At 59.5% G+C, this 26,175-nt stretch overlaps 4 protein-coding genes across 6 annotated transcripts; 2 read left to right on the top strand and 2 right to left on the bottom strand.

The window, feature by feature from the left end:
• Positions 1–2,339: 2,339 nt before the first annotated feature.
• Positions 2,340–14,447, bottom strand: RRP12 (ribosomal RNA processing 12 homolog). The gene is made up of 34 exons (XM_051799951.1): positions 13,969–14,447; positions 12,849–13,084; positions 12,665–12,748; positions 12,367–12,443; positions 12,077–12,182; positions 11,791–11,907; positions 11,538–11,676; positions 11,113–11,240; positions 10,722–10,820; positions 10,553–10,644; positions 10,364–10,475; positions 10,114–10,211; positions 9,855–9,969; positions 9,443–9,585; positions 9,133–9,254; positions 8,947–9,011; positions 8,684–8,846; positions 8,431–8,585; positions 7,997–8,064; positions 7,713–7,806; positions 7,355–7,513; positions 7,150–7,230; positions 6,962–7,067; positions 6,711–6,818; positions 6,460–6,617; positions 6,024–6,115; positions 5,774–5,932; positions 5,427–5,599; positions 5,172–5,288; positions 4,779–4,828; positions 4,423–4,501; positions 3,391–3,458; positions 2,923–3,005; positions 2,340–2,736 (listed from the first exon to the last, which is right to left on the bottom strand). Exons 1-34 carry the CDS (start codon positions 14,171–14,173, stop codon positions 2,634–2,636), a joined length of 3,954 nt encoding a protein of 1,317 aa, XP_051655911.1. The 5' UTR covers positions 14,174–14,447; the 3' UTR covers positions 2,340–2,633.
• An 86-nt stretch (positions 14,448–14,533) lies between these two features.
• On the top strand, positions 14,534–17,149 carry PGAM1 (phosphoglycerate mutase 1). Its single transcript, XM_051800023.1, has 4 exons — positions 14,534–14,737; positions 15,122–15,396; positions 15,888–16,068; positions 16,165–17,149. The coding sequence occupies exons 1-4, from the start codon at positions 14,596–14,598 to the stop codon at positions 16,332–16,334; spliced, it is 768 nt and encodes a 255-aa protein (XP_051655983.1). The 5' UTR covers positions 14,534–14,595; the 3' UTR covers positions 16,335–17,149.
• A 543-nt stretch (positions 17,150–17,692) lies between these two features.
• On the bottom strand, positions 17,693–19,922 carry EXOSC1 (exosome component 1). 2 transcript variants are annotated; one of them, XM_051800032.1, is made up of 8 exons: positions 19,840–19,922; positions 19,557–19,672; positions 19,333–19,407; positions 18,667–18,755; positions 18,420–18,453; positions 18,243–18,293; positions 18,080–18,164; positions 17,693–17,924 (listed from the first exon to the last, which is right to left on the bottom strand). In XM_051800032.1, the coding sequence occupies exons 1-8, from the start codon at positions 19,868–19,870 to the stop codon at positions 17,902–17,904; spliced, it is 504 nt and encodes a 167-aa protein (XP_051655992.1). In that variant the 5' UTR covers positions 19,871–19,922; the 3' UTR covers positions 17,693–17,901. The 2 variants fall into 2 exon arrangements, with proteins under 2 accessions (XP_051655992.1, XP_051655991.1); XM_051800031.1 differs by having other exon boundaries at positions 17,693–17,932.
• Positions 19,923–20,515: 593 nt separating this feature from the next.
• Positions 20,516–26,170, top strand: ZDHHC16 (zinc finger DHHC-type palmitoyltransferase 16). Of its 2 annotated transcripts, XM_051800008.1 has the most exons (10): positions 20,516–22,536; positions 22,775–22,969; positions 23,203–23,291; positions 23,478–23,506; positions 23,686–23,819; positions 24,051–24,098; positions 24,686–24,771; positions 25,053–25,176; positions 25,250–25,320; positions 25,662–26,170. In XM_051800008.1, the coding sequence occupies exons 1-10, from the start codon at positions 22,300–22,302 to the stop codon at positions 25,774–25,776; spliced, it is 1,128 nt and encodes a 375-aa protein (XP_051655968.1). In that variant the 5' UTR covers positions 20,516–22,299; the 3' UTR covers positions 25,777–26,170. The 2 variants fall into 2 exon arrangements, with proteins under 2 accessions (XP_051655968.1, XP_051655969.1); XM_051800009.1 differs by lacking the exon at positions 24,051–24,098 and having other exon boundaries at positions 20,519–22,536.
• Positions 26,171–26,175: the final 5 nt, after the last annotated feature.

Here is a 26,175-nt window from a genome sequence, read left to right on the forward strand (position 1 = left end):
CTTGGAGGAGGTGGTGGTACATCTGGACGTTGCATGGGCACAGCCCCCTGGGGCACATCTGTCCCTCTGAGGGGCATACCACTGTGGACAGAATCCTAGGAGACAGCTTCTAGGGTAAGGATACAGTGATGTTTTCATCTTCTTCCTTGTTTTGAGCCTTAAGACTCAGGGTGGGTATCAGTAACTACCTCAGCCAGTCCAAGGGCCACCCAGCCAGCACTAGGGGAAGCCTGTTAGTCGTGCCAGCCTCTTCTCAAGGGTGCTCAGCCCACCTGCAGCCCACAACGTGGAGAACTCCCCATTTGCATCTGGTATCTATCTACAAGGTAAGAGCCCTTTGTGACAATGTCTTGCACAAGTGTAGCTCAACACTGGTACACTGTTGGTGCCCACCGTAGCCTTTGGGAAGGAGTTGCATGATTAAATGGCATGCTGGGTGAAGAAATAGCTTCCAGCCACCTCCCAGCTTGAGCAGCAAAAGCCAAGCATCACTCTAGGTCCCCCTCTTGTGCTTCTCTGTGTGTAACTGAAATATTTGTGGCACGTAGTTGCTGGAGACAGGACCCACATCCCCCCTCACCCTGCCCCATAACCGAGAGCTGTGCTCAGGCTCCTGAGGGCCCCCAAGGCACAGCTCTGCTCCCTGCCAGGGATAGCTGCTAGTGGGGAGCAGGCTTGACTCGCAGCCAGCCTTCCCAGGCATGATGACATCTCGTCTCCGAGGGTTTCCATTGCATTACATGATTAATTAGCTGATTAACAAGATGTTGTTGCAGAAGAATCTGTTCTCTGGACACCAGCTCAGGCGAACACCATCCTCTGTGCTAATGAAACTCTTCTGTTCCATGCAGGCATGCACTAATTTAAGCAACAACATGCAAATGAAGAACAATACAGTGAGTAATTTGGAGCTCTTAAATGAATTAGCTAGTCTTGCCCAGGGAGTTTTCCAAGGAGAGAAGAGAAAGCAGGAAGACAGATAGCTCTGGTGGGCCTGGAGCCACAGGTCACAGGTGTGGGGGGCTCAGAAGGTGACTGCTACCTGTCTGCTCCTGTCCTGCAGAAGAAGGGAGGGCATCAGGCCTAGGCTACAGGCACCAGAGGAAGATGGATGTAGCTCCAGCTGACTGAACATGGTCATGAGGTGCTGCTGGAGACACCTGTCCCATAGGCCAGGCTGTGAGCTCCCCTGTGGTGGGATTAGAGCAGCAGCACCTCAGCATGGTCCTGGGGCTCAAGGGTCCAAGTGAGAGCCCTGGGTGGGAAAGCATGAAGGGGACAATACTCCTGACAAGGCAGGACCAATATCAGCACAAGAGCACCTCCTCCATCTCCAGGTTTTTAAAAGGATCATGAAAGAAACCAAAAAGACAGCACATAAGAAAGCCACAAAAGTGGATTTGCAGCCTCCAGGAAGAAGCCTGCAGTAAGAGGCTGAACAAGCACAATCCCTTTAGCTTATTAGAGAACTGAGAAGCGTTGCAATTCCAGCATGTAAGCTGCCACAAGAGGAAATTACAAAGGGTTGAAGGCTTTTTAATATGGAAGAGGAAAGGAGTTCCTTGTAGTGCAAGCAATGGGACCTGTATCCACTACCCTCAGCTCCATTCTTTTCAGCACACTTTGGCTAAACAGCATCTTCTGGATGTGCAGATCTTCTGGATCAGTGCAGATGTAGCCGGGCCAAACAAGATGCTCAGTCCAATGTGAGGGGGCTGGGCAGCTAAAAAGGTCCACGATTATTTGCGCTGCTCAGATCTAGCTGGCAGGAGGTGGTCAGAGCAGAGGAAAGGGCTTCTCTATAAGTAAGAGAAATGGCAAGACACAGAGGTTTGCTGTAGCAGTTTTCCATCCAGTTTGATGAAATTTGCAGTGAACTGTTCCTGCCCCACTATCAGGCATGGCTGATATGGGAAAAGCTGAGGCAGGAGAGAAAACACCGGCAGCCAAATGGCAGACACTTTCCTCATGGCACAGATTCCCTGGCCACGGTTTTAGGCAGAAGATCCTGCCAAGACAGAGTTTGTAAAAGAAAGCTGGATGTAAAGGACTTCACCCTCTCTGGCTTCGTTGCCATGCCCCAGCCACAACGGGCATGTGTGCCAGAAGGGCACAGGGCACAGGCACTGCCTCGCTGCTCTGTGCCACAGGACTGCTTCTGGCAGCTCCCAGGCAAGCCCAGTGTGGGAGAGAGGGCCCTGGCTCCAGGTCCCAGGCTGATGCTGGTGTGAGCCCTGTGGGATTCAGTGCTGCAGCAGCAGCAGGACCCACTGCACCAAGACAGCAGGCAGAGCATGGGTGTGCACAGCTCTGAAGAGAAGGACAGGAGGAATCTGGGCTGGGTAGGAACAGTGGGTATTTATCAATATAGAGAATTCTTTACACATTACTTGCTCTCACACACACACCCACATCTGCACCAGGCAAACCAGCACTTCCTCCAGGCACAGGAAAGCATGGCTTGGGTCATCAGTCCATAATATGCTGGAGTGGCCTCCCAGGGAGTCTTAAACAAACGCAGGTCACCTTCTGCAGAGGAGTCCTGGCTGCTCCACTCATGAATCCCCCATCTTCCAGAGGCCACAGAGTGTTGTCTGTCCCTGGGTAGGGGCAGGTCAGGCACCTGAGGCTCCTCAGGAGCGCTGGGACTTCACACGGTTCCTGCGGCCGGCTTTGGCCCCACGCTGAGCTCCCTTCATAAGGCCCTTGAACTGGCCCTGCATTTTTGCCCGCTTCCTGGAGGGAGCAAGGAGCAGGAGACTGGGTTGGTGCAGGCACTGGGCACACCTAATGCACAGGCATGCTCCAGGCTCTGCAAGGAGTGGCACAGAGAATGACAGGGAGCTCCCAAACCCACCAAAAAACCATAGCAACAAAAAGCAAACCCATTCCCATCCCTGTGCCCTTCCTGATTAGCCTCACCTTCTGTTGAGTTTAGCTCTGTTCAGGGGGATGTAGGCATAGGGGTCGAGCTGGCCCTTCTTCTTCACGTCACCTTTACCTTTCTGTGGGAGATAATGACATGTGAGAAGATGCAGCACCAGGGGAGATGCAAATGTCCTGTTCCGGTGCAACCCTGCCACCTGGCCATCCCAAAGACTATGATGCAGTGGGGTGCCAGCTGAGCTATCATCACTCATATGATGCTACAGACACCTGCTTTGAGCACTGAGCAGGAACTGTACACAGCAAGAGCAGTAGAGGAACTCCAAGATGGGCTGGCAATGTTCAGAGATACTGAGTGTCTCTTGCAGCTCCTCTTGCAGCAGAGATCCCCTTCCAGCCTTGGTGCTACAGAACCAGACTCCCAACAAACAAATGGTGCTTCCTGCCCCAGCAAAGCCCCAGGTATCCCCCCACCTAAACCCTGCAACCCCCTGGGTCCTTCACCTTGGATCTGTACTCTGCACCGAAGGCTGGCTCCTTGTTCAGTGGACGGTGGATCCCAGAGCCTCCAGCTAGAAAACAGAGAATGTGTTGGAAGGGGGTCTCAGGGCTCCCCCTGCTCAGTTCCAGGCTGCAGAAGGTGTTCCTGTTTTTGCCTCCAGCTCTTGGGTGTGAGGTCACCAGAGAGGGGTGGCCATTTCCCACAAGCAAAGATCCCTGGAGAGATGGGCAGAGAACTGTCTGAGATTAACAAAGGCAAATGCAAGGTCCTGCACTTGGGGAGGAGTAACCCCAGGCACCAGTTCAGGCTCTGTAGAGAAGGACCTGGGGGTCTTGGTGGACAACAAGCTGTCCATGAGCAATCAGTGTGTCCCTGTGGCCAAGAAGACCAGTGGTATCCTGGGGTGTATTAGGTCGAGGGAGGTGATCCTGCCCCTCTACTCTGGCCTAGTGAGGCCTCATCTGGAGTGCTGTGTTGAGTTCTGGGCTCCTCAGTACAAGAGAGACGAGCAGCTCATGGAGAGGGTCCAGCAGATGATTAAGGGACTGGAGCATCTCTCTTGTGAGGAAAGGCTGAGACAGCTGGGCCTGTTCAGCCTGGAGAAGAAATGTCTGAGAGGGGACCTCATCAGTGTCTCTAAGTATCTGAATGGAGGGTGTCAAGAGGATGGTGCCAGACTTTTCTCGGTGGTGCCAAGCAATAGGACAAGAGACAGTAGGCAGAAACTGATGGACAAAAGTTCCACCTGAATATGAGGATGAACTTCTTCACTGTGTGGATGACCGAGCACTGGAACAGATTGCCCAGAGAGGTTGTGGAGTCTCCCTCACTGGAGATATTCCAGAACCATGTGGATGCAATCCTGTGCAATGTGCTCGAGGATGACCCTGTTTGAGCAGGGAGGTTGGACTGGATGACACACTGTGTCATCCTGTGGTCCTTTCCAACCCAACCCATTCTGTGATCTCTGCTCTAGTTGTCCTGCAAAATGGGTCTATGATTCTGGCTGGACTGGGCACAGGCAGAGAACTTACCTCTGTATTGAGAGTAGGTTCCAGCCTCGGCTTCCTCATCATCTGGCTCCTCTCTGAACCGACGCTTCTGGTTTTTCTTCTGCAGAAGCAAGCAGCAGGGACCCTGCAGCTGGCTTGTCCTTACAGTTCTGCCTTCCCACATACCCCCAACCTCCTGCTTCCTCCCATGGGCACCCAGCGACCTTCCAGACAGCACATCCCTATCCCAGACAACCTCCTGCACCCCTCCGACCAGCTGATGCTTGCCTGGTGTCACCACTAGCCTCGGGCACAGCTGCAGCTGCCATGGCACAGGCAGTGGTTTGGCACAGCCGAGTTCCCCAGCATCTCCTCAGGACCACAAGCCCTGTACTCACACTGCGGAGACCCACATCCTGCAGCACATCTGCCATCTCCTCGTCTGCTCCTACGGTACAGGACAAGAGGGTCAGTGCAGGATACGGGCACTGACCTGGTATCTGGGAGAGCCCCAGTACCATGCCAGCCCCTGGAGGGGGTTGCAGTAGCAGGGTCCCCTACTAAATCAGTACTGGTGGCCGTGACCCCTCCAACCCGCTCCTGATGATGGAGGGGGCTGTCTCTCCTGGGCAGTGGCCCAAAGGAGAGCCACTGGGTGTGACACAAGGCTGTACACACTCCTGCCACCTTCACCCATATGCCCTCAAAATCTCACATGCAGATGGCAGGAAGAAAACCACTCAGAAGTCCAGAACAAGTCTAGTGTAAGCCCCTGATAGCCCAGGCAGTACCTCTGGCTTCATCATCGTCCATCTCCTCCTCCTCTTCATGGATGATCAGGCGTCCGTCCTCAGACATCTGGAAGTCGTGGCTCACTCCTCTGGCCCGCTTGGGGCCTGGCTTGGTGGCTGCTCACAGAGGGAGGGGTCAGGGCCTGGGGAAGGACCCACTCCTGGGGGCAGCTGTACCCCCAGGACCCCTGTGCATCACATCAGCCCCTGCCCCATCTATCCCACCCCAGCTCCGTTAGAAGCTTCACTCCTTACCCAGCACCCGCTGGGACACATTGGGGTCCAGGAAGTTGAGGGGCTCATCCTCTTCCCCTTCCTTCAGCCAGGCCTGGCCCTTGTGCTGTGCTTGCTTCCTCCGCTCCTTACTTCGATGCCGTTCCTCCTCTTCCTCCTCCTCATCCTCTGAGTCAGCCAGGATCTCCTCCATGCTGTCAAAACACAGAGAGGATGATGGAAACGGAACAAGCCCAGGGGTGCAGCCTGCCCCGCAACACACAGCAGCCTCAGAGATGTCTCCAGCATCTCTAGAGGCACCAGCTGAGGAGATCCAGCACCAAGCCCTCTGTGAGGGCTGCTCCTTCTTCACCCCAGCCCATCTTCACCTGTCTCCTCTGGGCTGTGCTGGTGGTGCCTCCTCCTCATCCGTATCTGCAGCCGCCCGCTTCAGGGCGCGCTGCTTGCGGTTCCGGGCTTCTGCCTTGCGGATGTTCACCAGCACCTTATGGTACTCAGGTGGCAGCAGCCCCTTCACCAGCTCGAAGCTGAGGGGCACACAGAGAGCAGTGAGCACCCACCTCCTCCTGCACCGCTTCCCAGAGAGCTTCCTCACCACCCCAGGAGACCCTGGCTTACCCGAACTTGCGGATGAACTTGATAAAGAGGTTTCGCAGCTTCATACGAAAGTGGCGTCTCATGTCATCTGAAAGGTTCCCCACGGCCTCCAGCTGCCAGGACAGAGACCCTCAAGACCCAAGCACCCTTGCCTTGGGCACTCAGCCTCCCACCCTTCACCTGCATGGCCGCCTTGCTCACCCTGCTGCCATTGCCCCATGCATGCTCCAGGCAGGGTCTCCCTGCTTGGCAGGGCTGGTTCACGGAAGTTCACTGACATTTTCATGCCAGCATTCAGGAGAGAAACCTCCCCACTGCCATCTCAGCCACTGAGATCAAGGTTGTTCCCTTGGCTCCCAAGCAGAAGCAGGGTGCAGCTGGAGATGCCCCCAGGTGCCCAGGGCAGCCCCAGCTCTGCCCTGCCACCCTCCTCAAGGCACCCCATGTGGGATCTCACCATTGCCTGCACATGCTTGGCCAGCAGCTTGGTGTCCACCAGCAGTAGTGTGACCTTGAGGAAGCCCAGGGCCGCCTTCACCACATCTCGTGTGCGGGAGGCCAGCAGCAAGCAGATGTTCTGCAGGAGCTGCTCCACCACACTGAACTCCAGGTGATCTGCAACCATGGTGGGACTCAGCCACAGCCGGCCTCCTTCCAGCACCCACCTTTGCCAGAGTGCTCTGCCTTGTCCCCCAGCCCCCTGCTCACCTTTGAACTCAAAGAACAGGCGGGTCAATGCCAGCACGGTGCAGCTGATCATGGTGACTGAGCCAGTGAGCCCCACGTAGATCAGGAGCAGGAACCGCTGCATGGCCTCTGCAAGAGGGGGATGGCTCAGGCTTCGATTCACTCCGTGACCAGCAGCATCCCTGGACCATTTCAGTGGGATGCTGGGCATGGGTCTGATACCCCTGGGGCCAGAGCAGCCGTGGGGCTGAGCAAGTGGAACAGGAGCTCACCTTCAGGGTTGGGCCCAAAGCGGATGAAGGCATGCCCCATCTCCACAAGCAGCATGAAGGCACTCTTGCGGGCCCCCACCGAGACCTCCTTGGTGCATAGGATGACCTGCAGGCACACAGGCACGTCACACCACTACTGCCACCACCACAGCCAGAAACAGTTGGGTGCTTCCAAGGACCATGCTCACCTCTGGGACAAGGGCAGTGACGAAAGGCTCGTGCTCTGCAGACAGCTGCTTCACGATGTGGAACAGGCATTTCAGCCGGGGCTGGGGAAAGAAACAGCCCAGCACCGTTACACCCAGGGACACACACATGGCTACCCCTACCATCCACTCCATACCCTCCCTCCCAGCAGAGGCTGATCTCCACCACTGCAGCCCTTGCTCTCACTCTCTTGGCTGGGGATGCTGCGCTCTTGAGCGAGTCCAGCAGTGCTGTCTGCAGGTCCTGCAGATGGGAGCGGACAAAGGCCTGGCAGGGAGCATGGGGAGCGGCGCACACCTCCTCCAGCACACGGTATGCCTTCTTCTGCACACTGCGCTCTTTGCTCTGCAGGGACAGCCAACACGCTCCCACTGTAAAGGCAGCCCCTCACCACAGTGTCTGAAGGGACCCCTGTAGTACCCCACGCCACCCAGCAGAGACTATGGCAGCTGTTCATCCCCACAAAAAGTGAGTCCAAGCTGGCAGCAAGCAGAAGGTTCCCCACCACACCCCCTGCACCTGTCAGGGCTGGGGGCCAACTGACCTGGAGGGAAGGCTGGATGGTGCGGTACAGGGAGTCCAGGGACTGCTCATCAGCATAGGGTGCCATTGCCACTACCAGATCCAGGATGGAGAGTCTGCAGCAGACGAGGACACGCAGGTGATTAACTCTGGCATCACTAACACTGCCCGACCAATCTGGGACTCTGGCTCTGAGTCTCATCAAATGCACAAGAGTGGCAAAGCCCACACAGGACAGTGCCCTAGCTCTGCTCACCAGGAGCATGCCAGCAGTTTTACCCTTTAGCATTAGCCCCTGGGCGTTACCTGGCAAACTCAGAGCTCTCAGGACTGGTCAGCTTTGCACTGGCTTTCTCCAGAAACCCACACACCATCTGCAGGGCAGGCACACAGAGCAGGATCAGAACTGACCAAAGAAAGTGCTTTTACAAGAGTTTGCAACCTACCAGACAGACACCTTGCCACAGAATTTTGTGGAGACAAGAAGCATCAGCGGGTCCAAAAAGAGATGGATAAATTGCATCAGAGTTTGTACGTGATGCACCAGATGTGACTGCAAAATTGGGAAAACCCAGACCTCCGGCTGGAAAGGGCTCTCTTCCCATAATGGCAGGAAGGACTGCTCTCTGCTCAGTGTTTTTCTTTCTGTCCTTTCCAATAAGCCCTACCAGACTGGATCTGGCTTGGAGATGCTGGCTGGAGCCAGCACAGCTTGTCCCACTGTCCGAGGGCCCCCTCACCTGGGGGTCGGTGATGGTCAGGTAAGCACGGACAGTGTCCAGCACGGAGCGGCGCTGAGCACTGCTGCCCCCATCCTCCTCAGGCTGGCTGTACACGTTGAACAGGATGGGCAGGAAATTTTTGGCAAAGCGACCCACTTCTGCCCGCTCCGCGTCTAGGGAGAGGATGACAGGGAGGTATAGACCAGCATATCCCTTCTCTGCGTCACTGCAGGGCACAGGGACCCACCAGGAGGGTTCATCTCCCCCCAACCTGTCTCGCAGCCTTTGTGGATGAGGGTGCGCAAGGCCTGGCACACAGTGGGGCGGAGGTCTGGGCGCTCGCTGATAGCCATGCCCAGGGTGCGGGCCAGCCCCTTGAAGGCCCCCAGCACATCTGTGGGGTGGGTGCAGAAGCCAGGCAGCAGAGTCCAGACCTGGAAGGCAAAGGCGGGAGACCAGCAGTCTTCACCAAGTCACAGCTACCCAGCCTGGCACGGGTACATCATAGCAGTGCTCCTGGGCACTCGTTGTTACCTGCCACTGCAGCGTGTCGTAGAGCTTGGCCTCCACACTCTTCCCAGCCTGTGTAAACTCCTGGGCTACAGAAAAGAAGGAGAGATGAGCGGAACAGCAGATGTTGCAGAACCCTACTACACTCCAGGGAAGGGAAGGGAGGTCCCACAGAACACCCTGGCCTGCTGGGTGTGCCACTCTGCTCACCTCTGTTTTTCAGGGCAGCTGCCAAGGGCAAGAAGTAGCTGGTGAAGAAGCCGAGCCGCGTTCCCTGCACATAGTCCCGCAGCACCGGCAGGAGCCAGCTGCGGGGGAAATCCAGTGTCTCCCTGGGGAGGGAAAGCATGGGTGAGGCACAGGGCACTGCTGGCATCAGCCCCTGGACACTGGGCACTTCCACCCAGCCCCAAAGCTGGGCACAGGTAGGCTCGGCAGCCAAACACCTCCAGCACTGCATGAGGACTGAACAGGAACGTAACAAACAGCTGCAAAATTGCTACCCTGTGACTATACTCACTCCTTGCCGTCAATCTCCAGGGGCACGGCTTCCAGCAGCACCTCAGGGCCCATGGTGCTCACCGCAGCCCCCACTGCCTGGTCCACTTCAGCGGTGTAAGGAAAGTGTGGGGAGAGACGCAGGTCACACAGCGACCGGAGACACTGCCGGGACAGGGCAGGACAGTCTCAGAGGAGCCATGGGGGCAGGTCTGCCATGTGTCACTCACTATGTCTTCCCAGGGGTGCCAACTGCCCTGCACGTCCCTGTGCTGAGTCCCAGAGCTGTGTACGCTCTGCCCACATACGGGCAGGACAGCAGGCACTAGCACAGCCCTGCTCCACACCTGGAGGGGGCAACACAGCCTGGACAGCAGTGCAGCCACCCCACCCTGGCTCTGTGAATGAGTCTGTGCTCTCCCAGACTGGCTCACCTTTCTCATGATGGGATGGCACTGCTTCCCACACGTCTCGAAGAAGACCTCCAGCACCCGCAGCACCTCGTCCCACGCTGCATGGAAACGGTATGTCAGCCCTTCCTCCACTGATCTGGGGAGAAGAGAGCAGACGGTCATGCTGGTAGTGATCAGGGCGCCCACCAGGCCTGCCAGACCCCATTGGGGACCAGGCAGATACTGGTCAGAGCTCAGCCAATCTCATGGGGACAGCCCCTCCCACACCACCGCTCCTCACTTGAACATCTTGCACAAGTAGGCAGCAGGGGCTGGGGCAGATGCAGAGACAGTGCCCAGGTCCTCCATGTGGGGAGCAATACACTCACTCAGGAGGATCTGCAAGGACCAACAGGGAGAATGGGACAGCCGTGGACCATGGAGCCCTCAGCCCAGCAGACACAGAGGGGCACACCACTCCCAAACCCCTCAGCAGAGCCCCCCACAAGATACAGGGCAGCAAAATAAGCAGAGGTGCCTGCATGTGGTACCTCCAGGGTCTGTGCCGCTGCTGACACCACCTGGGAGTGTGAGGAGAGGAAGCAGTTCATGGCAGCAGAGAAGAGCCGGGGCAGGTGAGCCCAGCACAGGTCCTTCTGCAGCCTAGAGAGGAGAGACAGGGCAGGTGAGAGACCAAGCAGCTGCCTCTCCCCCTGCCCAGCCATGGCCCCTGCCCGCACCTGCCCAGGTTGATGTGTGCCCGCTCCATGGTGGACAGCCAGGTCAGCAGTGGCTGCAGGTCATTTGTGCTGGGCACGTAGTCATAGAGGGCCTGGGGAAGCAGAAGATGGGGTGGGTGGCATGGCACTGCCAGTTCTGTCCCCCCTCACACTGCCACTCCACACTCACGGTGATGATTTGGGCGTTGAGCTCGGCTGGCAGGCAGGCCACGCTGGCCTGGGCGCTGAAGAGGCTGTGGAAGGCTTGCATGGCACATGCTGTCACCAGCTGCAAAGGACATGATGTCAGGAGAGGGCCTCTGCTTTGCACCCACTGTCCCCCCACTCCAAAGCAGGCTCTACCCTGGGAAACCCAGCACTGCTGTAACTATGACCCATGTACACAGCATCTCTCTTCCACAGCAGTCAGGCCAGCAAATACCAGCTGCCCTGGGCTCCTCCGTGTTTGCATCCTGCATTTCCACAATCCCAGTGGGCAGCCAAGGGAGTTTGATTCCTTCCAGAGTGCAGCCAATGAGGAAACAGTCTGCCCTTGCTATCCCTGCAGCAGCAATTCTCACCACATGGCTGAGGGTCATGACACGGAGCAAGGTCTCACAGCAGGTCTTGACCATGGCAGCAGGGAAGCAGGGCAGTATGTCCCGCAACAGGGCAAGGACATGCAGGGTAGTGGTGGCCTCCTTGGTACCTGTGGGAGCAAAGCAACCTCTGAGCCTGTGGCACCCCATAGCAAAGCCCCTGTAACAGCGCTGGGGCTGACTCACAGAGCCAGGGTGAACACTCCCCTGACTCCTGAGAGGAGCAGAGGTGACAACTGAATAGCTGAGGACCCTTCAAAACACTTTAGGTGCCCCAGAGGTGTCTCAGACACTCCCCAGCAATCCAGGATGCTGCACCCTCCCCTCTTCCCTTCAAGTCCTTATTCTACCACAGTGGCACAGTCTCCCAAACTCAGCTGCAAACCCCAAGCTCCAGTGCCCCACACCTCCAGCTTTTTCAATCTCCTGCACACAGAACTTGGCAGTGGAGGGTGCCGCGGGGTGATTCTCAGGGGCTGCATCGCCAAACATGAACTCGCTGCCTCTCAGGACAGAGCACACACCATACTGTGCTGCTTTCCGCACCTGGGGGAAGAAGAACCCAGGTGAGTAGAGGATATAGACCTGGGAGGCAGAGCCAGCCCCAGAAACATGATCCAAAAGCAGTGTCATCTTCTGCCCCTGGCACTGGGTGCTCACCTTGGGCTTAGTATGGACACAGAAACTCAGCAAGCCATGATAGACCTGGAGGGTGACAGGGTAGCTCCAGGCTGCCAGGTCCTGCTTCCGCAGCAGCGTGGCTAGGCAAGAGAGAACCTATGACAAGACAGCAGCAGGGGTGTTAGCATCACTCCACAGAGAAACCCCTGCTCACTGCAAGGCCCTCAGGCTGAGCATCTGGCACCACCCTACAGCAGCAGCCTTGACCCAGCTCTCAGCAGACTCTGGGCAGAGCTGACACAGCTGGCTGCCCTTGGCTACTCACCCAACGTAGGGCAGAGGTAGAGCTGCTGCAGGCCTGTGAGGACACAATACTCATGAAGGCTTTTGAGGCGTCTGAGAACTTTTTAATAAGAACAGGGCTTGGGACCCTGCCAGGAGAAGGAGGCATGTTAGTGGGGTGAGGAGCAGACAGCTGGTGGCAGTTACATAGAGAACTGCATCACCAGCTTGCCCTGGTTGGTTCCTTTCCCCAGCCTGGGGAGGGAAGACAGCACCAGTCCCTCTTTCAAGATGGGGTCTGTAGCTCTCCCCACTCCTTTGTCAGCCACTCACCGCTTTAGGACAAGGTTAAGCAGGTAGGCGACAGCAGAGAGTGACTCAGGGGACTCCACTGCCTCCAGTGTGGTCATCTGGGAACAGAAGATGGGTAAGCAAGGGGGACTGATAATTCACATCAGGCCAACCCTTGGGGAGGGGGCAGAGAAACCAGGAGCAGCCAAACAGCATCTCTGCTGGACACTTGGGGCCTTGGCTACCAGCATAGAACCTTCCTCCACCAACCTTCCTGAGAGCCCACCCTTGCTGCCAACAGCAGCTCCCCCCATGCCTCCTCCCCATGGCCATCACTCACCAGTGCAGCAAAGTACTCGGTCTCGCTCTCCCTGCCCCCACGGGAGCGGATCACCTCTGTCACAGCCGCCAGCACGGCGCAGATCTGTGAGAAGCAACCACAGCAGGTCAGTGCTCTTCGGCCTCACACCCAGGGGGCCACCCTTACCAGACACCCCCTTCCCCAGCCCGGCCCCTGCCCCTACCTCTTTGTGAGCGGCGGAGTTGGACTCCCAGAAGCGCTGCACCTTGCTGAAGGTGATGTTGGTACAGTCGCTCAGCCCACTCAGGAAGGTGCCAGAGGACTTCTCCGTGGCCACCTCCGCAGTGTCATCCCCCTCCATGTGGAGCTGAGCACTGTCGCTTGCCCGCCCCAGGCACAGGGACCCCGACTGCAGCTCATTGTGCAGCTTCACCGCATCCACCGTTAAGTTGCTTTTCTCTGTGGGGGTGAGACATGTCAGACCTGCAAAGTCATGTTGCTCCACACCCATCCTGAACCCCCCATGCTCCCCTCCTCTCTCCTCCCAGGCAGACTGGCTTGGCTAGAGCTCATCTCCAGCATGTGAGACAGTGGTGCTCCTTCACCCCAATGGGAGAAAGCACAGTAATAATTAGAAAGAGCTTCTAGTTCCTGTGAAAACAAACCAGAGCACAGTCCAGCCGCCTCCTGTGATGGAGGAGAGAGCATCATATCTACACAAATATGTCCTGGTGTGCCAAGGCTTTAATGCTGACGTGCTTCTTGTACTCTGCCCTACACATCTTTCACATGGAGCCATGCAATCAGACAAGCCAGACACACACTGCATGTTCCTCTGAGTAACAGACTGCAGCCAGCTGCAAGAGGATAGTACATGTTGCAAGACTTGTTTCTTCATGTGTAGGAGAAAGATCTTGGCCAGCAGCAGCTAGGGCTCTCGTAGAGCCTGGCAGATTTGGGCTTGCTTTCCCCATCATGAATGGAAGTCACGTCACTCACCGCACTAGACGCCACACCAACACTTACAGGTGTGGCCAGGAGCTTTGGGGAGCCTCTTAGAGTGACAGGCGCTACAGCATACGGTGCCCCGTTCCGTTCCTCAGGCCCGGCGCCACGGTTACGGTAACGAGAACACACTCGTGTCCTCCTACCCGCTTTGCTGCCTCCGCCTCCCCCGGAACTGTCAGCGCCTCTGGGCCCTCCGGTCCCCGCTCCAGCTCTCGAAGGACCCCATGCTCACCCCGCAACCCCCCCGCGCCTCTGCATGCCGCCGGGGAGAGCCGGGCACAGGTGGGGAGCTCCCCGCCCCGGGGCCCTGTCGTCCCGCCCGCCCCTGTGCTCACCCGCGGGCCGGCTGCAGAAGCGGCTCCGGGCGGCCAAGCGGTGCTGGCGGGTCTCGGGGTTGCAGTCGCTGCTGTGACCCTTCCGCCACCGCTTGAGCTTGGCCGCGGCCCCCGAACGGAGCCGCCCGCTCCGCGCCATGCTGGGCCCGGTTCCACGTGCGCCCGCTCCCTTCCCGCCCCTTCCGCTTCCGGCGCCTGCCACCATCTTGAGTGAGGGCAGCCCTAAGGGCAAGCCACCTCCCAGCGGGGCGGGCGGGGGGCGGTGACGGGGCTGGGATGGGCGACCTGCCGGGCGCGGGGGCAGCCGCCGGCAAGAGCCTGTCAGACACCCTCGTGCCGGGGCCGCGCTCCTGTGGAACCGCCTAGAGCGCGCCCGTAGCCGCGGACGAGCGGCCGCGACACGTTACGCATTACCGAACGTGCATTACGTCACGGTGACGTCACGCCCTGAAGGTCGTACCGCCCTTCGCGGCCGCGCCATGTGCTACGTGCGCCTCCGACCGGCACTCGCTCTGCGCATGCGCTCCCCCCCGCGGCACCGCGCGGGGCGGGGCGGGGCAGCGCGGGGGCGTCATTCGCGCGTGGCAGCGGCGCGAGCAGCAACGTGCGCCGGTCCCTCAGCCCGCCATGGCCGCCGCGTACCGGCTCGTCCTCGTCCGCCACGGCGAGAGCGCCTGGAACCTCGAGAACCGCTTCAGCGGCTGGTACGACGCCGACCTCAGCCCCGCCGGGCAGCAAGAGGCGCGGCGCGGCGGTGAAGCCCTCCGAGGTACCGGTGACCGGTGAAAGGAGAGGGGGAAGGAGGGAGGGGGAGTCAGCCAAGGCGGGAATCGCGGAGGTGAGGGAGGGATGGGTTGCGGACTGGTGCGACCGCCTCGAACGTAATGGGGCGGGTCTGAGGCTCTCCGATGCCCGGGAATGGCCTCCAGTGTGAGGTTGGCGTTTCGGTACCACGGGGAGAGCCGCCGGTACCGCAGTGTGTTAGTTCTCCGGTGCTGGTCGCGTCCTGACCGCCGCCGGTTCCTATAAGGGCGAGGGAGCGTCCGGTACCGGCGCGGCGAGGCCGCCGCCCTTGGCCTTTGACCGGTTGCGTAAGGCCCGGCACTCACCTCCCCGGTCTTCCCCCCACCCCGCCTTCCCCTGTCTTTTCTAGATGCCGGCTACGAGTTCGACATCTGCTTCACCTCGGTGCAGAAACGGGCCATCCGTACCCTCTGGACGGTCCTGGATGCCATTGATCAGATGTGGGTGCCCGTTATCCGGACCTGGCGTCTGAACGAGAGGCACTACGGGGCTCTCACGGGTTTGAACAAGGCTGAGACAGCAGCGAAGCATGGCGAGGCGCAGGTGAAGATCTGGAGACGCTCCTACGACATCCCTCCGCCTCCCATGCAGTCTGACCACCCTTTCTACAGCACCATTGCAAAGGTAAGACTCATTGCTCTTTATGCTTTTCAGGGAAGCTCCTGAAAGTCACCTGCATTACGGTGGCCTGGCTTCCTCTATGGGGTCTCCTCTGTTTCTGCTGCAGTAGTGGGTCTGTTGTGTGTGGTGGTGGTTGGATTTGAGATGAGTTTGTCCTGCTCCCTCCTTGGGGAGTTGAACAGCTGGGCATTGCATGAACAGATCCAAAGCAGAAAAGATAATACCTCTATTAATCATTAGTGCCATGACCTATTCACAGATGTTTGATCTGGTCTTTTCATCCAGAACAAGCAAGGTGTGACTTTCCCCATGAAGGGGTTCACGGCCCTGACTGTGGTTCGTTGTAACTCCAGACATCAAAGGTTTTTTTATTTCCAAGCCTGGCTTCACTTACATGTAGCAGATCCTACAGGTGGAGAATTTGGGGGAGGGACAAAAGCCTTGCCACCATCTTCCTGCACTGGGCTGCAGCGTGAGTGTGGCTGTTCTCCCAGGACCGTCGCTACGCCGACCTGACGGAGGACCAGCTGCCGACGTGCGAGAGCCTGAAGGACACCATTGCCCGGGCTCTGCCGTTCTGGAATGAGGAAATTGCCCCACAGATCAAAGAGGGCAAGCGAGTCCTTATTGCTGCCCACGGCAATAGCCTGCGTGGGATTGTCAAGCACCTGGAAGGTAAGTCAGCCCTGCAGAGGCATCACGGGGATCCCCCTGCTTCCCCAGCTGGCACCGCGGGCAGGGCCAGGAGTGACGGCACTGCTGTATTCACAGGCATGTCAGAGGAGGCCATCATGGAGCTGAACCTGCCCACTGGCATCCCCATCGTCTACGAGCTGGACAAGAACCTGAAACCTGTCAAGCCCATGAAGTTCCTGGGGGATGAGGAGACCGTGCGCAAGGCCATGGAGGCTGTTGCTGCTCAGGGCAAGGTTAAGAAGTGAGGGCAGGCAGCAGGCCAGCATGTAGTAGAGCCCCCTGGCATCCCCAACCCCTCTGTTCACACCCCCCACAGTTGTAGGAACTTGGAGCTGCAGAGGATTAGGCCCATTCCCTCAGACCCGGCTCCCTTCTGCAGACAGCCTGGGGGCCAGGGGTGAGGGCTGTGTGAGTGGAGGTCTAGTGTTAAAGCAAGCCCTGGCTCTGCCAGGCAGCACCCATACACCTCTCCACGCTGAAGTCCCAGCCTTCAGATCCCGTCTGCAGGGGGACGGGCCGAGTGATCCCTCGCCGTGCCAGGCTCTTCCTTTGCTTTGCTTCCCTGGCAGCTCGTGTCACCCGGTTATGGTAGTTTTGTCACTTGATTTAGTCCTACTGGGAGCAGTGAGGCGAGTGCAGTGCAGGCAGTGACCAAGGTGGGTACCTCGTCCCCTTGTGGGTGCATGGCACAGGGACTGGGGTGCCACTGGAAGGGTTGTGTTCTGGTGCCTGTGGTACAGCACCCCAGGGCAGTACTCGCGACTCTGGGCCCAGCTCTGCCAGCCCCTGCTTTAACTTATTGCCTTCAGACAAGGGTGAGGGAGGGAGCCTGTTGCCTGGAGGTCTGTGTCTGCCACGTACTTCCCCCAGCTGATATCCATCCTAGTCCTGCTGGTGAAGCAGGTGCTGTTGTGTCCCATCCTACACATGTGTACATGGCCTGTCACTGTGGCCTCCCCTTCTGCCAGCGCTGTGAGCCTGGGCTTGCACGGGGTCAGTGTTACTGTCCAACCATAGCAGCTGTCTTGTTCCAGTTCAATAAAGGAGTAATGCGCAATAATGAGGTGTCCATGCATCCCTGGGCCATGTGAGGCTCCATGTTCCTGGTGCACGTGTGAGGTACCAGTCACTGCTGGGTGCAGATGGGGCTGCAGAAACTGTGCCGGGCTCGGGGAGCAAAGCACAGCTCCGCAATCCTTTCCCGAGGGTGACGCCCTCCCTGCGGGGGTTTTTCACGCTCTGGGTGTGGCACACCCTCATCCCCAGAGCAGGGCAGGGCACATGTGGCCTGGGGAGATGTTGCACTGTGAGGTTATCGTGCACAGAGACAGGCTGTGCTCCAGGTTTTAGTCCAACGTGGGAAAACTAACTGGCAAGGCAAGTGCCTGGTGCCCACACAGCCCAGCCACAAATGGGCTCTGTGCCATTAGCCTCCCTGCAGCAAAGGCACTGGGGCGCTCCCCTTCCCCAGCAGTGAACACATGCTTGCTCCTGGCTGCAGTTCTGCAGAAACCATTCCCTCAACAGCTCCGCTGTGGGAGCCAAAGCAGTGTCGGCATGCTGCAGGCAGCACGAGCCACCTCCCAGGCTGTACTGAGCAAAGTATGGAGCTCTCAAAAAATATTTATTATCCAGAAGTAGAAAACCCATCCTGCCAGTGAGGGCCTGGCTGGATGTGTGGAGGAGGTGGGAGCCCGGGGGCTGCTCTGGCCCCACAGGCACCAGTCCCAGTGGTGCTACGTCTGCAGGAACTGGGGCTGCACCCGGGCCACCTTACGGAACTCCTTGGTGTGTGTCCGTGGGCACTGCATTTCACACCAGCTGATGGGCACCATCTGCACCCCTAGGAACACCACGTGGTCTGGGTTTCCCTTCCCAAAACTGCCTTCCTCCATATGGAGAGGGAGGCAGCCACAGCATATGCCCCTCGGGCAGGGATGAGGCAGGACTGGGGCAGTCCCAGCTGGGGCCCTGCCTGTCCCATCCCTACCTGCTTCACTGCGTGCCACCACCACGCCCAGCTCGTTCTCGGCCGTGCTAAGCAGGTAGTTGGACTGCGCGTCCCCCAGGGAGATCTGGTCGGACAGGGGTTAAGGGAAAGATTTTTCCGAGGGGGCTCAAGCCAACCCACTGTCCCTGAGGGGGAAGGATACGACTTTGGCCAGGACGATGTCACTGGGGCGGAAGCTCTTGTACACTTCTACCTGCACAGGAGAGAGCAGGGAACACTGTACGGCACAGGGGCACCGTCAGCAGGAGGGACTGGGGCCCCCACCAGCAGAAAGCAGAGGCAGCTGCAGTAGAACAGTCACTGCCAGTGCCTCACTGACCTTATCCTTCTCCGTGGCTCGGATATCTTCTCTCCTGAAAATGAGACGGAGGGATCTGAGTGCAAAAGAGCAAAGGTGCCTTGACAGCCTGTGGCAGGAGCTGCCACGGCCTCCCTGGGCACTGGCCAGGACCTGCTGGACACCTGCCCAGTGCTCAGGGCAGAGCTCCAGCCAGGACACTCAGCTGCACTGCTCACAACAGCCTTTCTCTCCCATGGAGGGTGGGGGATCCCAGCCTTCTCCCTACCGTATGGTCCCTCGGAAGGTGGATTTCAGTGGCGTGGAGCCAACGTACAGGATGTGCACCTTGGCAAAGCGAGAGTTAATGCTGCAGACCTGCCCATGAGAAAAGGGGAAATCAGTGCCAGCACCCCAGTCTAGGCAGGGAAAGGGCAGGGAGCAGGCACGATAGGGCTGCATGGGGAGCTCAGGTCTCACTCCACCTCCCTGTGACCAAGCAGTGGTGGGATACCTGGCAGTGAGTTGAGCTAGGAAGACGATACTTGGGTAACTCCGGACACTCAAATAAGGCAGAGACCTGCTGTGACCCCAGTCCCTCTCCCTCCCATCAGGAACGTAAGGAAACTAATCCCTGGTCTGTGCCAGCCTTTCTCTAAGCTGCCCCAGGCACTGACCTGCACACTCCCTGCCCTAGAAAGAGTTCTGGAAGGGAGAGCAAAGAAAAATCTCCCCTCAACCTCAGGGCAGGTGTCCCCCATGCCAATATCAACTTCCTTTGTAAGCGAGGGACCCAAGGGAGGCCCTGGGCTGCCTCTGCCCTGCTGGGAGTTGTATAGGGGGGACTAACGAGCCAGGGGCTCTTCATCCCACCTCATCCATATGCAGGAACAAAGCTCAACATGAGGCAGAGAAAGCCGAGGCAATTCGTCACCGCAGCGCTCTGGAGCCCCACCTTGCATGTCACCACAGCCCCCACGTTGGGCAGGAGCTGGGACTCACTGTCTCTGATCACTGACACCACGGGCAGCTGCGGGGCAAGACACGAAGTCAGAATCACCGGCCGAACCCCGTCGCAGTCCAACTCCCCGCCAGAGCCCCGTCCCCGGCGAGGTTGTGCAGCTCGGGCGCACGGCAGTCAGCCCCGGGGAGAAGCAGCTGAGCCGCGGCCGCGCTTACCCCGCTGTCCTCGCTCCTCCGCTCCAGGCAGCCGGCCAGCGAGGAGAAGATGAAGCCGTGCCGGGTGTAGGTCCCGCTGCCAGCCGTGGCCTCCTCCGTGCTGCACAGCCGCTCACCTGCGAGACCGGGGCTCAGGGGCTGCCAGGGCATCTGGGCCCCGCACCGCCGCGGGCACAGCGCCCGCTCCCAGCCGGCCCAGTGCCTCCGCCCGTACTCCTCGCCCGGGCCACCACGTCCCCCTCCCCGGGCAGCCCCGGCCGCGGGAGCCCGTGGCCGCACTCACCAGGGACGCAGTACCGCGAGGGGGGCGCCATGTTCACTACCGGCAGGGCCTCCCCAGAAAGCCCTCACCTCATTGGTGACTGGCGGCAAGGCCGCGCTGTAAGCGGCGCGGCTATTGGTTCTCTCCTACTCAGCACGGAGCCCGGGCGCGCTGCCTGCTGGGGGCTGTAGTCCGGCGGCGGGGGAGGGCGTTCCCGGCGTGCCGTGCGCGGGCGCTGCCCGTGGGTCGGCGGGGCCGGGCATGGAGGCGGCGGGCGCAGGTCGGCGGCACCGGGCAGGGCTGGCAGGGCTCTGCGAGGGGCTGGGGGCCCGCAGGGGCTGCGGGTGCCGAGCGGCTGGGCGGGCTGGGAGGCGGTACAGCGGTTCTGTGAGGCGGGGAGTGCGGGGGCCGGGAGGATGCTGGGGGGATGCTGGGGATGCTGGGGATGCTGCGGGGCAGGAGGTGCTGGGACGGACCCGGGGGGCTGTGGGGTTGCGGTTGGGATGGGATGCAGTGCGGGGCATGCTGCGGGCCTGGAGGTGCTGCGGGGCGAGGAGTGCCTGGTGGTGCGGTGGGGCTGAGGGATTTTTGCTGTCGGCGTGGGCATCCCTTGAGGATGGGGCGGAGTGCCGGGAGTGTCTCGGCGCTGTAGAGCTGGGTGCTGCGGAACAGGGGGAGCCGGGCGCTCTGGAGCCACCGGGGGGTGCCACAGGGCTGCGCCTGTGTGCCTGGACCGGGCAGGAGCCAGGGCCCTGTCTGTGCCTGGGGTAGGGCTAAAGCCACAGCTCCCCACCCCTGGGCTGTGATGTTGCCCGTGGTCTTGGCTCTGCTGGTGGTTGCTGTCCCATCCCCGTGGGCTCGGTGCACTACTGGGATGTGTGGAGGGCGATGGGGAGGGCGAGGGTTGGATGCCAGTGCCTGGCTGGGCAGAGGAAGATGTGTGGCTCTGCTGGAGCCTCCTCCCTGTGGTTGTGCTGCTGTCTGCAGAGAGGTGTCTGGGGACAGAGAGGGATCTTGCCCTGGAGCAGGGTGGCTGCCTCCCCTGTGGGCTCCCTGCTCAACAGCTGCTGGCTGTTATAGGTGAGGAAGCCTCTCCAAGGGACAGGGACATGCTGTATCTTTGGAGGGGAGGGCTGACCTCAGCACTTGCTGCTGGGTGCAGCACTTTGTCTCTTACCACAGTGACAACACAGGCACATGTGCCACCCAAAGGCTGCAGGGCAGGAAGTTGTTGCTCTACTTTGCACCTGATGAGTTTCAGGGAAAAGCTCTTGGCAGACTCATGAGAAAACACAGAGGAGAGGGTGGTGCTGGGATTTGTATATCCCACCTCTCCCTTACCAGGGAACAGAAAATATGAGCAGGAGCCATACCTGGGACCTGGAGTGGGCTGCTGAATCTGGGGTCCTCATGTCCAGCAGCTCCCAACTGTGGGGTCAGCCCTACACTCCTCAGGCAGGGCAGAGGAGAGCCTTGGCTCCTTTGTTAGTCCGTCTGGATGGTGGAGAACCTGCCCTCGCCCTCCTTGCTGCTCCCCAGGGGCTGTGCTGGTGGGCACAGCAGTGCAGAGAGATGATCCCTGCCGGAGGGACTCTGAGCTCTGGCACCACTACCTGGCACTGCTCCAAGGCAACTGCTTGGCCCAGGCTCGAAACATGCCTTGGCAGGACCCCGGGGCAGCCTTGCTGCTTAATATTGATGGTACTGCCCATACGGAGGCCCGGGGGCACCAGCCCTGCAGATCGTTTTCCCAGATCGGGTTCCTTGTCACTCCCAACAGAGCTCCCGGTCAGGATGGGGGCTCAGCAGCCAGGAAAGCATCGGCCTGGGGCTGCCCCGGGGCTACTCCTTCACTGGTGCATGGCATTGTCTGAGGATCCAGGCAAGGAGAAGGAGGAAGTGTTGGGACTCTTGGAGTGGGGCTGTGAGGTTGAGAAGGGCACAGGGTGGCCTCTGCTGCTTGGTCCAGAGGCTGAGGTGAAAGGAAGTAGCATCCTACTTTTTGGGGTTACGGAGGGACTAGGGGAGGAGGGGTAATTCTGTACCAGCTTCTCCGTGTGTGTCTTGTGTGGGTTCTCCTGTTCCTGAACCTATTGGGAAGTGCTGGGATCATCCCTGGAGCTGGCCCAGTATCCTGGATGCTCATGTCTTCTCTGGTTTCCTTTGAGTCAGACTCTCCATGTCACTACCCTGGCCCCCTCCCCGCTGGGAAAGACGAGATGGGACCAGAGAGCACCTGAGCCTAGATGCTGAGGGGCCTGTGCCCCCCGCTCTGCGCAGAGACACATCCCAGTGACGCTGGCCCCACAACCTCCCAGAGCCTGGGCTCAGCTCCTCTGGCTCTGCATCCTTGTCAGCTCAGGGAGCTGCTCAACTGGCATCAGCACATCTGGGAGGGGAGACCCTTCCCAAGGGACAGCCAGGCAGCAGGGCGGCCTGCCCACACCGAGCTCCTGTCCCCCCAGGCGTGGTGTGGCAGGGATGAGGAGCCGGCAGTGGATGTTTGCCGCGGTGATGCGCCTGCTCCTCAAGTGCCTGCGGCTGGGCCGGCGGCGACGCTTCAAGCTGGTGCGGCAGGTGGAGCAGCTGTGGCACTACGGGCACCTCTGCCTCCGCTCCTTGCTCTACAACTCCTTCACCAACGGTGATGTGGTGCTGGACTCCCTCTTCGAGCCTGTCTACTGGCTGGTGGACCATGTCACCCGGTGGTTCGGCGTGGTGAGTCCCCTTGGCATGGTGACCACCTCTCACTGGGCAGGGCACACTCAGCACTGGGGCTACTGTGCTGCTGGGGCAACTGAGTCTCAGGAGTGCCTGTGCTCCAGGCAGGAAGAGAGCTGGGACCTCAGTGTGTAGTTCATATTGGTTTCCTGTGGCCATGTCCTGCCCATGCCTCTCCCCAGGCAGTGAGGGGCAGGCACTGCCCACTCCAGTGACCCAGGCCCCTTTCCCGTAGGTGTTTGTGGCACTGGTGATTGGGCTGACGAGCTCCATTGTGGCCATCGTGTACATCTGCCTGCTGCCCCTCATCCTGCAGACCTACACACCTGCCTGGATCTGCTGGCACCTGGCCTATGGACACTGGAACCTCATCATGATTGTCTTCCACTACTACATGGCCATCACCACCTCACCAGGCCACCCACCACAGGTGAGGCACTAAGTGGCAGTGTAGCCTCTCCCAGCTGGACACTGGGGACTAGCTACAGATGGTCACTGGGAACAGCCTGGTGGTGGTGTTGCAGGAGGCCTCCTCCAGATTGGAAACTAGGCTGGGCAGTGCAGAGAGGGGAGGCAGAGGGATCACAGGGGAGGTGAAGAGTGTGAGGTGCAGGGGACAGGTGCAGGGTTTAGGTGCACAAATCTCTTCTGACCTGTACACAGGCCAAGAATGACCTTACCGGCGTCTCCATCTGCAGGAAATGCATTGCCCCCAAGCCAGCTCGCACCCACCACTGCAGCATCTGCAACAGGTAGGGCACCCTCCCTCTGCCCCTTTCCTTGCCTCCTGTCCCACAACAAGATATGGGCCCTTCCCCTTTGCTTTGCTGGCTCATTGCCCTGTCTCTTGCAGCCCACAGAGCTGGGGGGTGCGGGTTTTTTCCCAAACACAGCGCTTGCGCTGGCTCTGACACTGATGCTGCTCTCTTCCCTCCCAGGTGCGTGCTGAAGATGGACCACCACTGCCGTATCCTTCTGCAGTACTTGACCAATGGCACTCTCCTGGGGGCAGCTGGTCCTGCTTTCCCCTTCTCTTGCTGCCCTACTCCTCTTATGGAGAGTCAGCAAGCACAAGGACAAGTGGTCCCTGGGGTGGGTTTGAACCCATGGTCTGTCACGGTTAAGTACCTTTAACCCCAGAGGCAGCCTGGTTAAACAACTGTGTGGGACACTACAACCACCGCTACTTCTTCTCCTTCTGCCTGTTCATGACCATGGGCTGCATCTACTGCAGCATCAGCGGCTGGGAGATGTTCCGGGATGCCTATGCAGCCATCGAGGTGAGCAGGCAGGCCCCGGCCCTCACCTGCCATGCACTGAGGCTGCCTGGGCTCCTCAGGCTGAGCTTGCAGAGCAAGGCTGGGCCAGGCCCAACCATGTAGTGACTTTGCTTCCTCTCTCCCTCCTCCTGCGAGGCCCCCAGCTGCTCTGGTCCTGTGGGGGTGTGAGGGGAAGGGCCCCTGCCCCTCTCCTCTGAGACACATAACTGGTGCCATTTTCCGTCCCCCTAGAGAATGAAACTGCTTGACAAGGAGAGACTGCAGGTGGCTGCCAACCAGGTGGGACATCCCTGCCCCCCAGCCACTCCAGGCTGTGTGGAGCAGAGCTGCTCTGCAGGCTGGGTCCTGCCTGGGGCCCTACTCTCAAGGAGTACCCCACATCAGAACCAGCCCCCATGCTCATCTCACATGTCAGAGAGCTGCAGCTGGCCAAGCAGCTCTGCTACAGACGCTGCCTCCAGCAGCTTGGGGTCTGCCTCTCTGTGCACCCAGCTTCCTGGGGCTTGGGCTGGTGACAGCTGCTTGGCATGTGCTGCTCAGGCCATGGTCTCCTGGGGAGGCTGCAGCACTGGGTACACATCTCACCCTGACCATCAGCTGCGGGGTCCTGACCAGTCCCATGGCTGCTCCCTTACTCCTTACCTCCAGCCCACTGCTCCTCATGCCTGTGCCAACTCTGGGTATCTGTCTGTCTGTCTCGTGGCTGTCTTAGGCTGCCTCTCCCTCACCCTGGCTGTTGTGTTAGTTCCAGTTGCAGTCCTTTCTTGCTGTTCAAGCTCTGCAGCAGTGAGAGGTGCAGCAGTCCCTGTCTGGCTTCAAGCCATAAAGCATTTTGGGTAATCTCCCCTCCTCTGATCCTTTTTCAGACCTACTACCAGACCCCACCACCCACCTTCTCCTTCCGCCAGCGAGCTTTCCACAAGAGCGTGGTCTACCTCTGGGTCCTGTGCAGGTGAGGGGGCCCAGGGGCTGGGGGAAACAGCATGAAGCCTGTGACACTGCTCGCCCTCCATCTGCCTGCAAGCTGGCCTTGCTTGCTCTAGTGCAGACGTCCCTGCCCTGCCAGCCTTCAAGCCACAGAGGAGGAGAAACAGTATCGCTCTGTCACAGGGGATTAGACAAGCCGACCCACTTATGCAGCTGTGGGTGTGGGGAGGCAGCCTCAGCTCCCGCCAGCTGCAGCACCAGGAAGGGAAGGCCTGAGGCCAACCTGCAGTCCCTTGTCATTCCCAGCTCGGTTGCACTGGCCCTGGGTGCCCTCACACTGTGGCACGCTGCCCTCATCACCCGTGGGGAAACCAGCATCGAGCGGCACATCAACAGAAAGGAGAGGCAGAGACTGCAGAAGAAAGGCAAGGTGAGCACAGCCCATGGCTTGCGGGGCTGGCCAGTGCAGAGCCAGACATGATGTACCTCTCCCCCTCCTGCAGGTCTTTAGGAACCCCTATAGTTATGGCAGCTGGGATAACTGGAAGGTGTTCCTGGGTGTGGATGTGCCAAGGTAAGAGGCCTAGGGAAGCCTCTGCCCGAGAAGGTGGTGGCTCAGCAGCTTATGGGGGTGTGGGGACAACAGGGACTCTCCTTGGGTAGCTGGGGGAGAGCAGCTCTGCACTACTCTGGGCTTTGTAAGGCACAGTAGGCCACATCTGCCCTGTGGCTCCTGAGTCTTGCCCAGTGACAAGGTGTGGCCTGCCCAGCACACCTTTGCCAAGAGAATCCCAGCTGAGGAGCTCAGCCATTGCGGCAGCTCAGGACATGGCTCACAGCCCTGGCTTGGCTCCTCAGAGCACAGAAGCACCAAGATTTCAGGTTTTGTCTGTGGCCTCACTCCTCTCCCCACAGGCACTGGCTCACCCGGGTCCTGCTGCCCTCTCCTCACCTGCCCCATGGGACAGGCCTGAGCTGGGACCTGCCTCCCTGCGTGACGGAGCAGCGCGCACCGCTCCTGGCCATCTGAGGCCCAGTGCTCCAGACGTCCCTCCCCGCAGGAGGGGAGCACATGGGGGACCCGCTCCACTGCTGCGGGTCCCTTTGGCCCAGGTGCCTGGCAGAAGGCTGGTGCTGGCACATACTGCTGACTGGGGCCAGAGCCACAGGAAACTCCATGGACAGTGTCGGTGCCTGGATGCCTGCCCTCTTGGCTCTTGGTGGCTGCAGGCAGCCCCGGGGGAAGGCAGCAGAGCTGCTGTTCCCCACTCCAGCTGAAGGTGCTGCCCTCATACAGGTACCGGCCAGCACAGGCCCAGCTCAGCTCTCTAGAGCGCTGGGCACAGAGGATGGCACCCCCGTCCCCCAAGTACTCCCCAGGGAGCCTTTTTGAGACCATCCACTAAATACTGTTTTTTTAAGCATGTCT

Source organism: Manacus candei, unplaced genomic scaffold (genome assembly GCF_025592945.1).
Source record: "Manacus candei isolate 608988 ecotype Guabito, Panama unplaced genomic scaffold, ASM2559294v1 h1tg000050l, whole genome shotgun sequence".
NCBI lineage: Eukaryota > Metazoa > Chordata > Aves > Passeriformes > Pipridae > Manacus > Manacus candei.

Bases quoted from the DNA above. Each gene is read 5' to 3' on its own strand.
- RRP12 (XM_051799951.1), bottom strand. From the start codon at position 14,173: ATGGTGGCAGGCGCCGGAAGCGGAAGGGGCGGGAAGGGAGCGGGCGCA. The intron at 7,807-7,996 runs GTAACGCCCAGG...CGTCTGCTGCAG, and splicing joins GAGAGCTCTGAGTTTGCCAG to ACTCTCCATCCTGGATCTGG. The intron at 5,289-5,426 runs GTAAGGAGTGAA...CTCTGTGAGCAG, and splicing joins TGTGTCCCAGCGGGTGCTGG to CCACCAAGCCAGGCCCCAAG.
- PGAM1 (XM_051800023.1), top strand. From the start codon at position 14,596: ATGGCCGCCGCGTACCGGCTCGTCCTCGTCCGCCACGGCGAGAGCGCC. The intron at 14,738-15,121 runs GTACCGGTGACC...TGTCTTTTCTAG, and splicing joins CGGCGGTGAAGCCCTCCGAG to ATGCCGGCTACGAGTTCGAC. The intron at 15,397-15,887 runs GTAAGACTCATT...CTGTTCTCCCAG, and splicing joins TCTACAGCACCATTGCAAAG to GACCGTCGCTACGCCGACCT.
- EXOSC1 (XM_051800031.1), bottom strand. From the start codon at position 19,870: ATGGCGCCCCCCTCGCGGTACTGCGTCCCTG. The intron at 19,673-19,839 runs GTGAGTGCGGCC...CCGGTCTCGCAG, and splicing joins CTCGCGGTACTGCGTCCCTG to GTGAGCGGCTGTGCAGCACG. The intron at 19,408-19,556 runs GTAAGCGCGGCC...CTTGCCCCGCAG, and splicing joins GGAGGAGCGAGGACAGCGGG to CTGCCCGTGGTGTCAGTGAT.
- ZDHHC16 (XM_051800008.1), top strand. From the start codon at position 22,300: ATGAGGAGCCGGCAGTGGATGTTTGCCGCGGTGATGCGCCTGCTCCTC. The intron at 22,970-23,202 runs GTGAGGCACTAA...ACCTGTACACAG, and splicing joins CACCAGGCCACCCACCACAG to GCCAAGAATGACCTTACCGG. The intron at 23,292-23,477 runs GTAGGGCACCCT...CTTCCCTCCCAG, and splicing joins CACTGCAGCATCTGCAACAG to GTGCGTGCTGAAGATGGACC.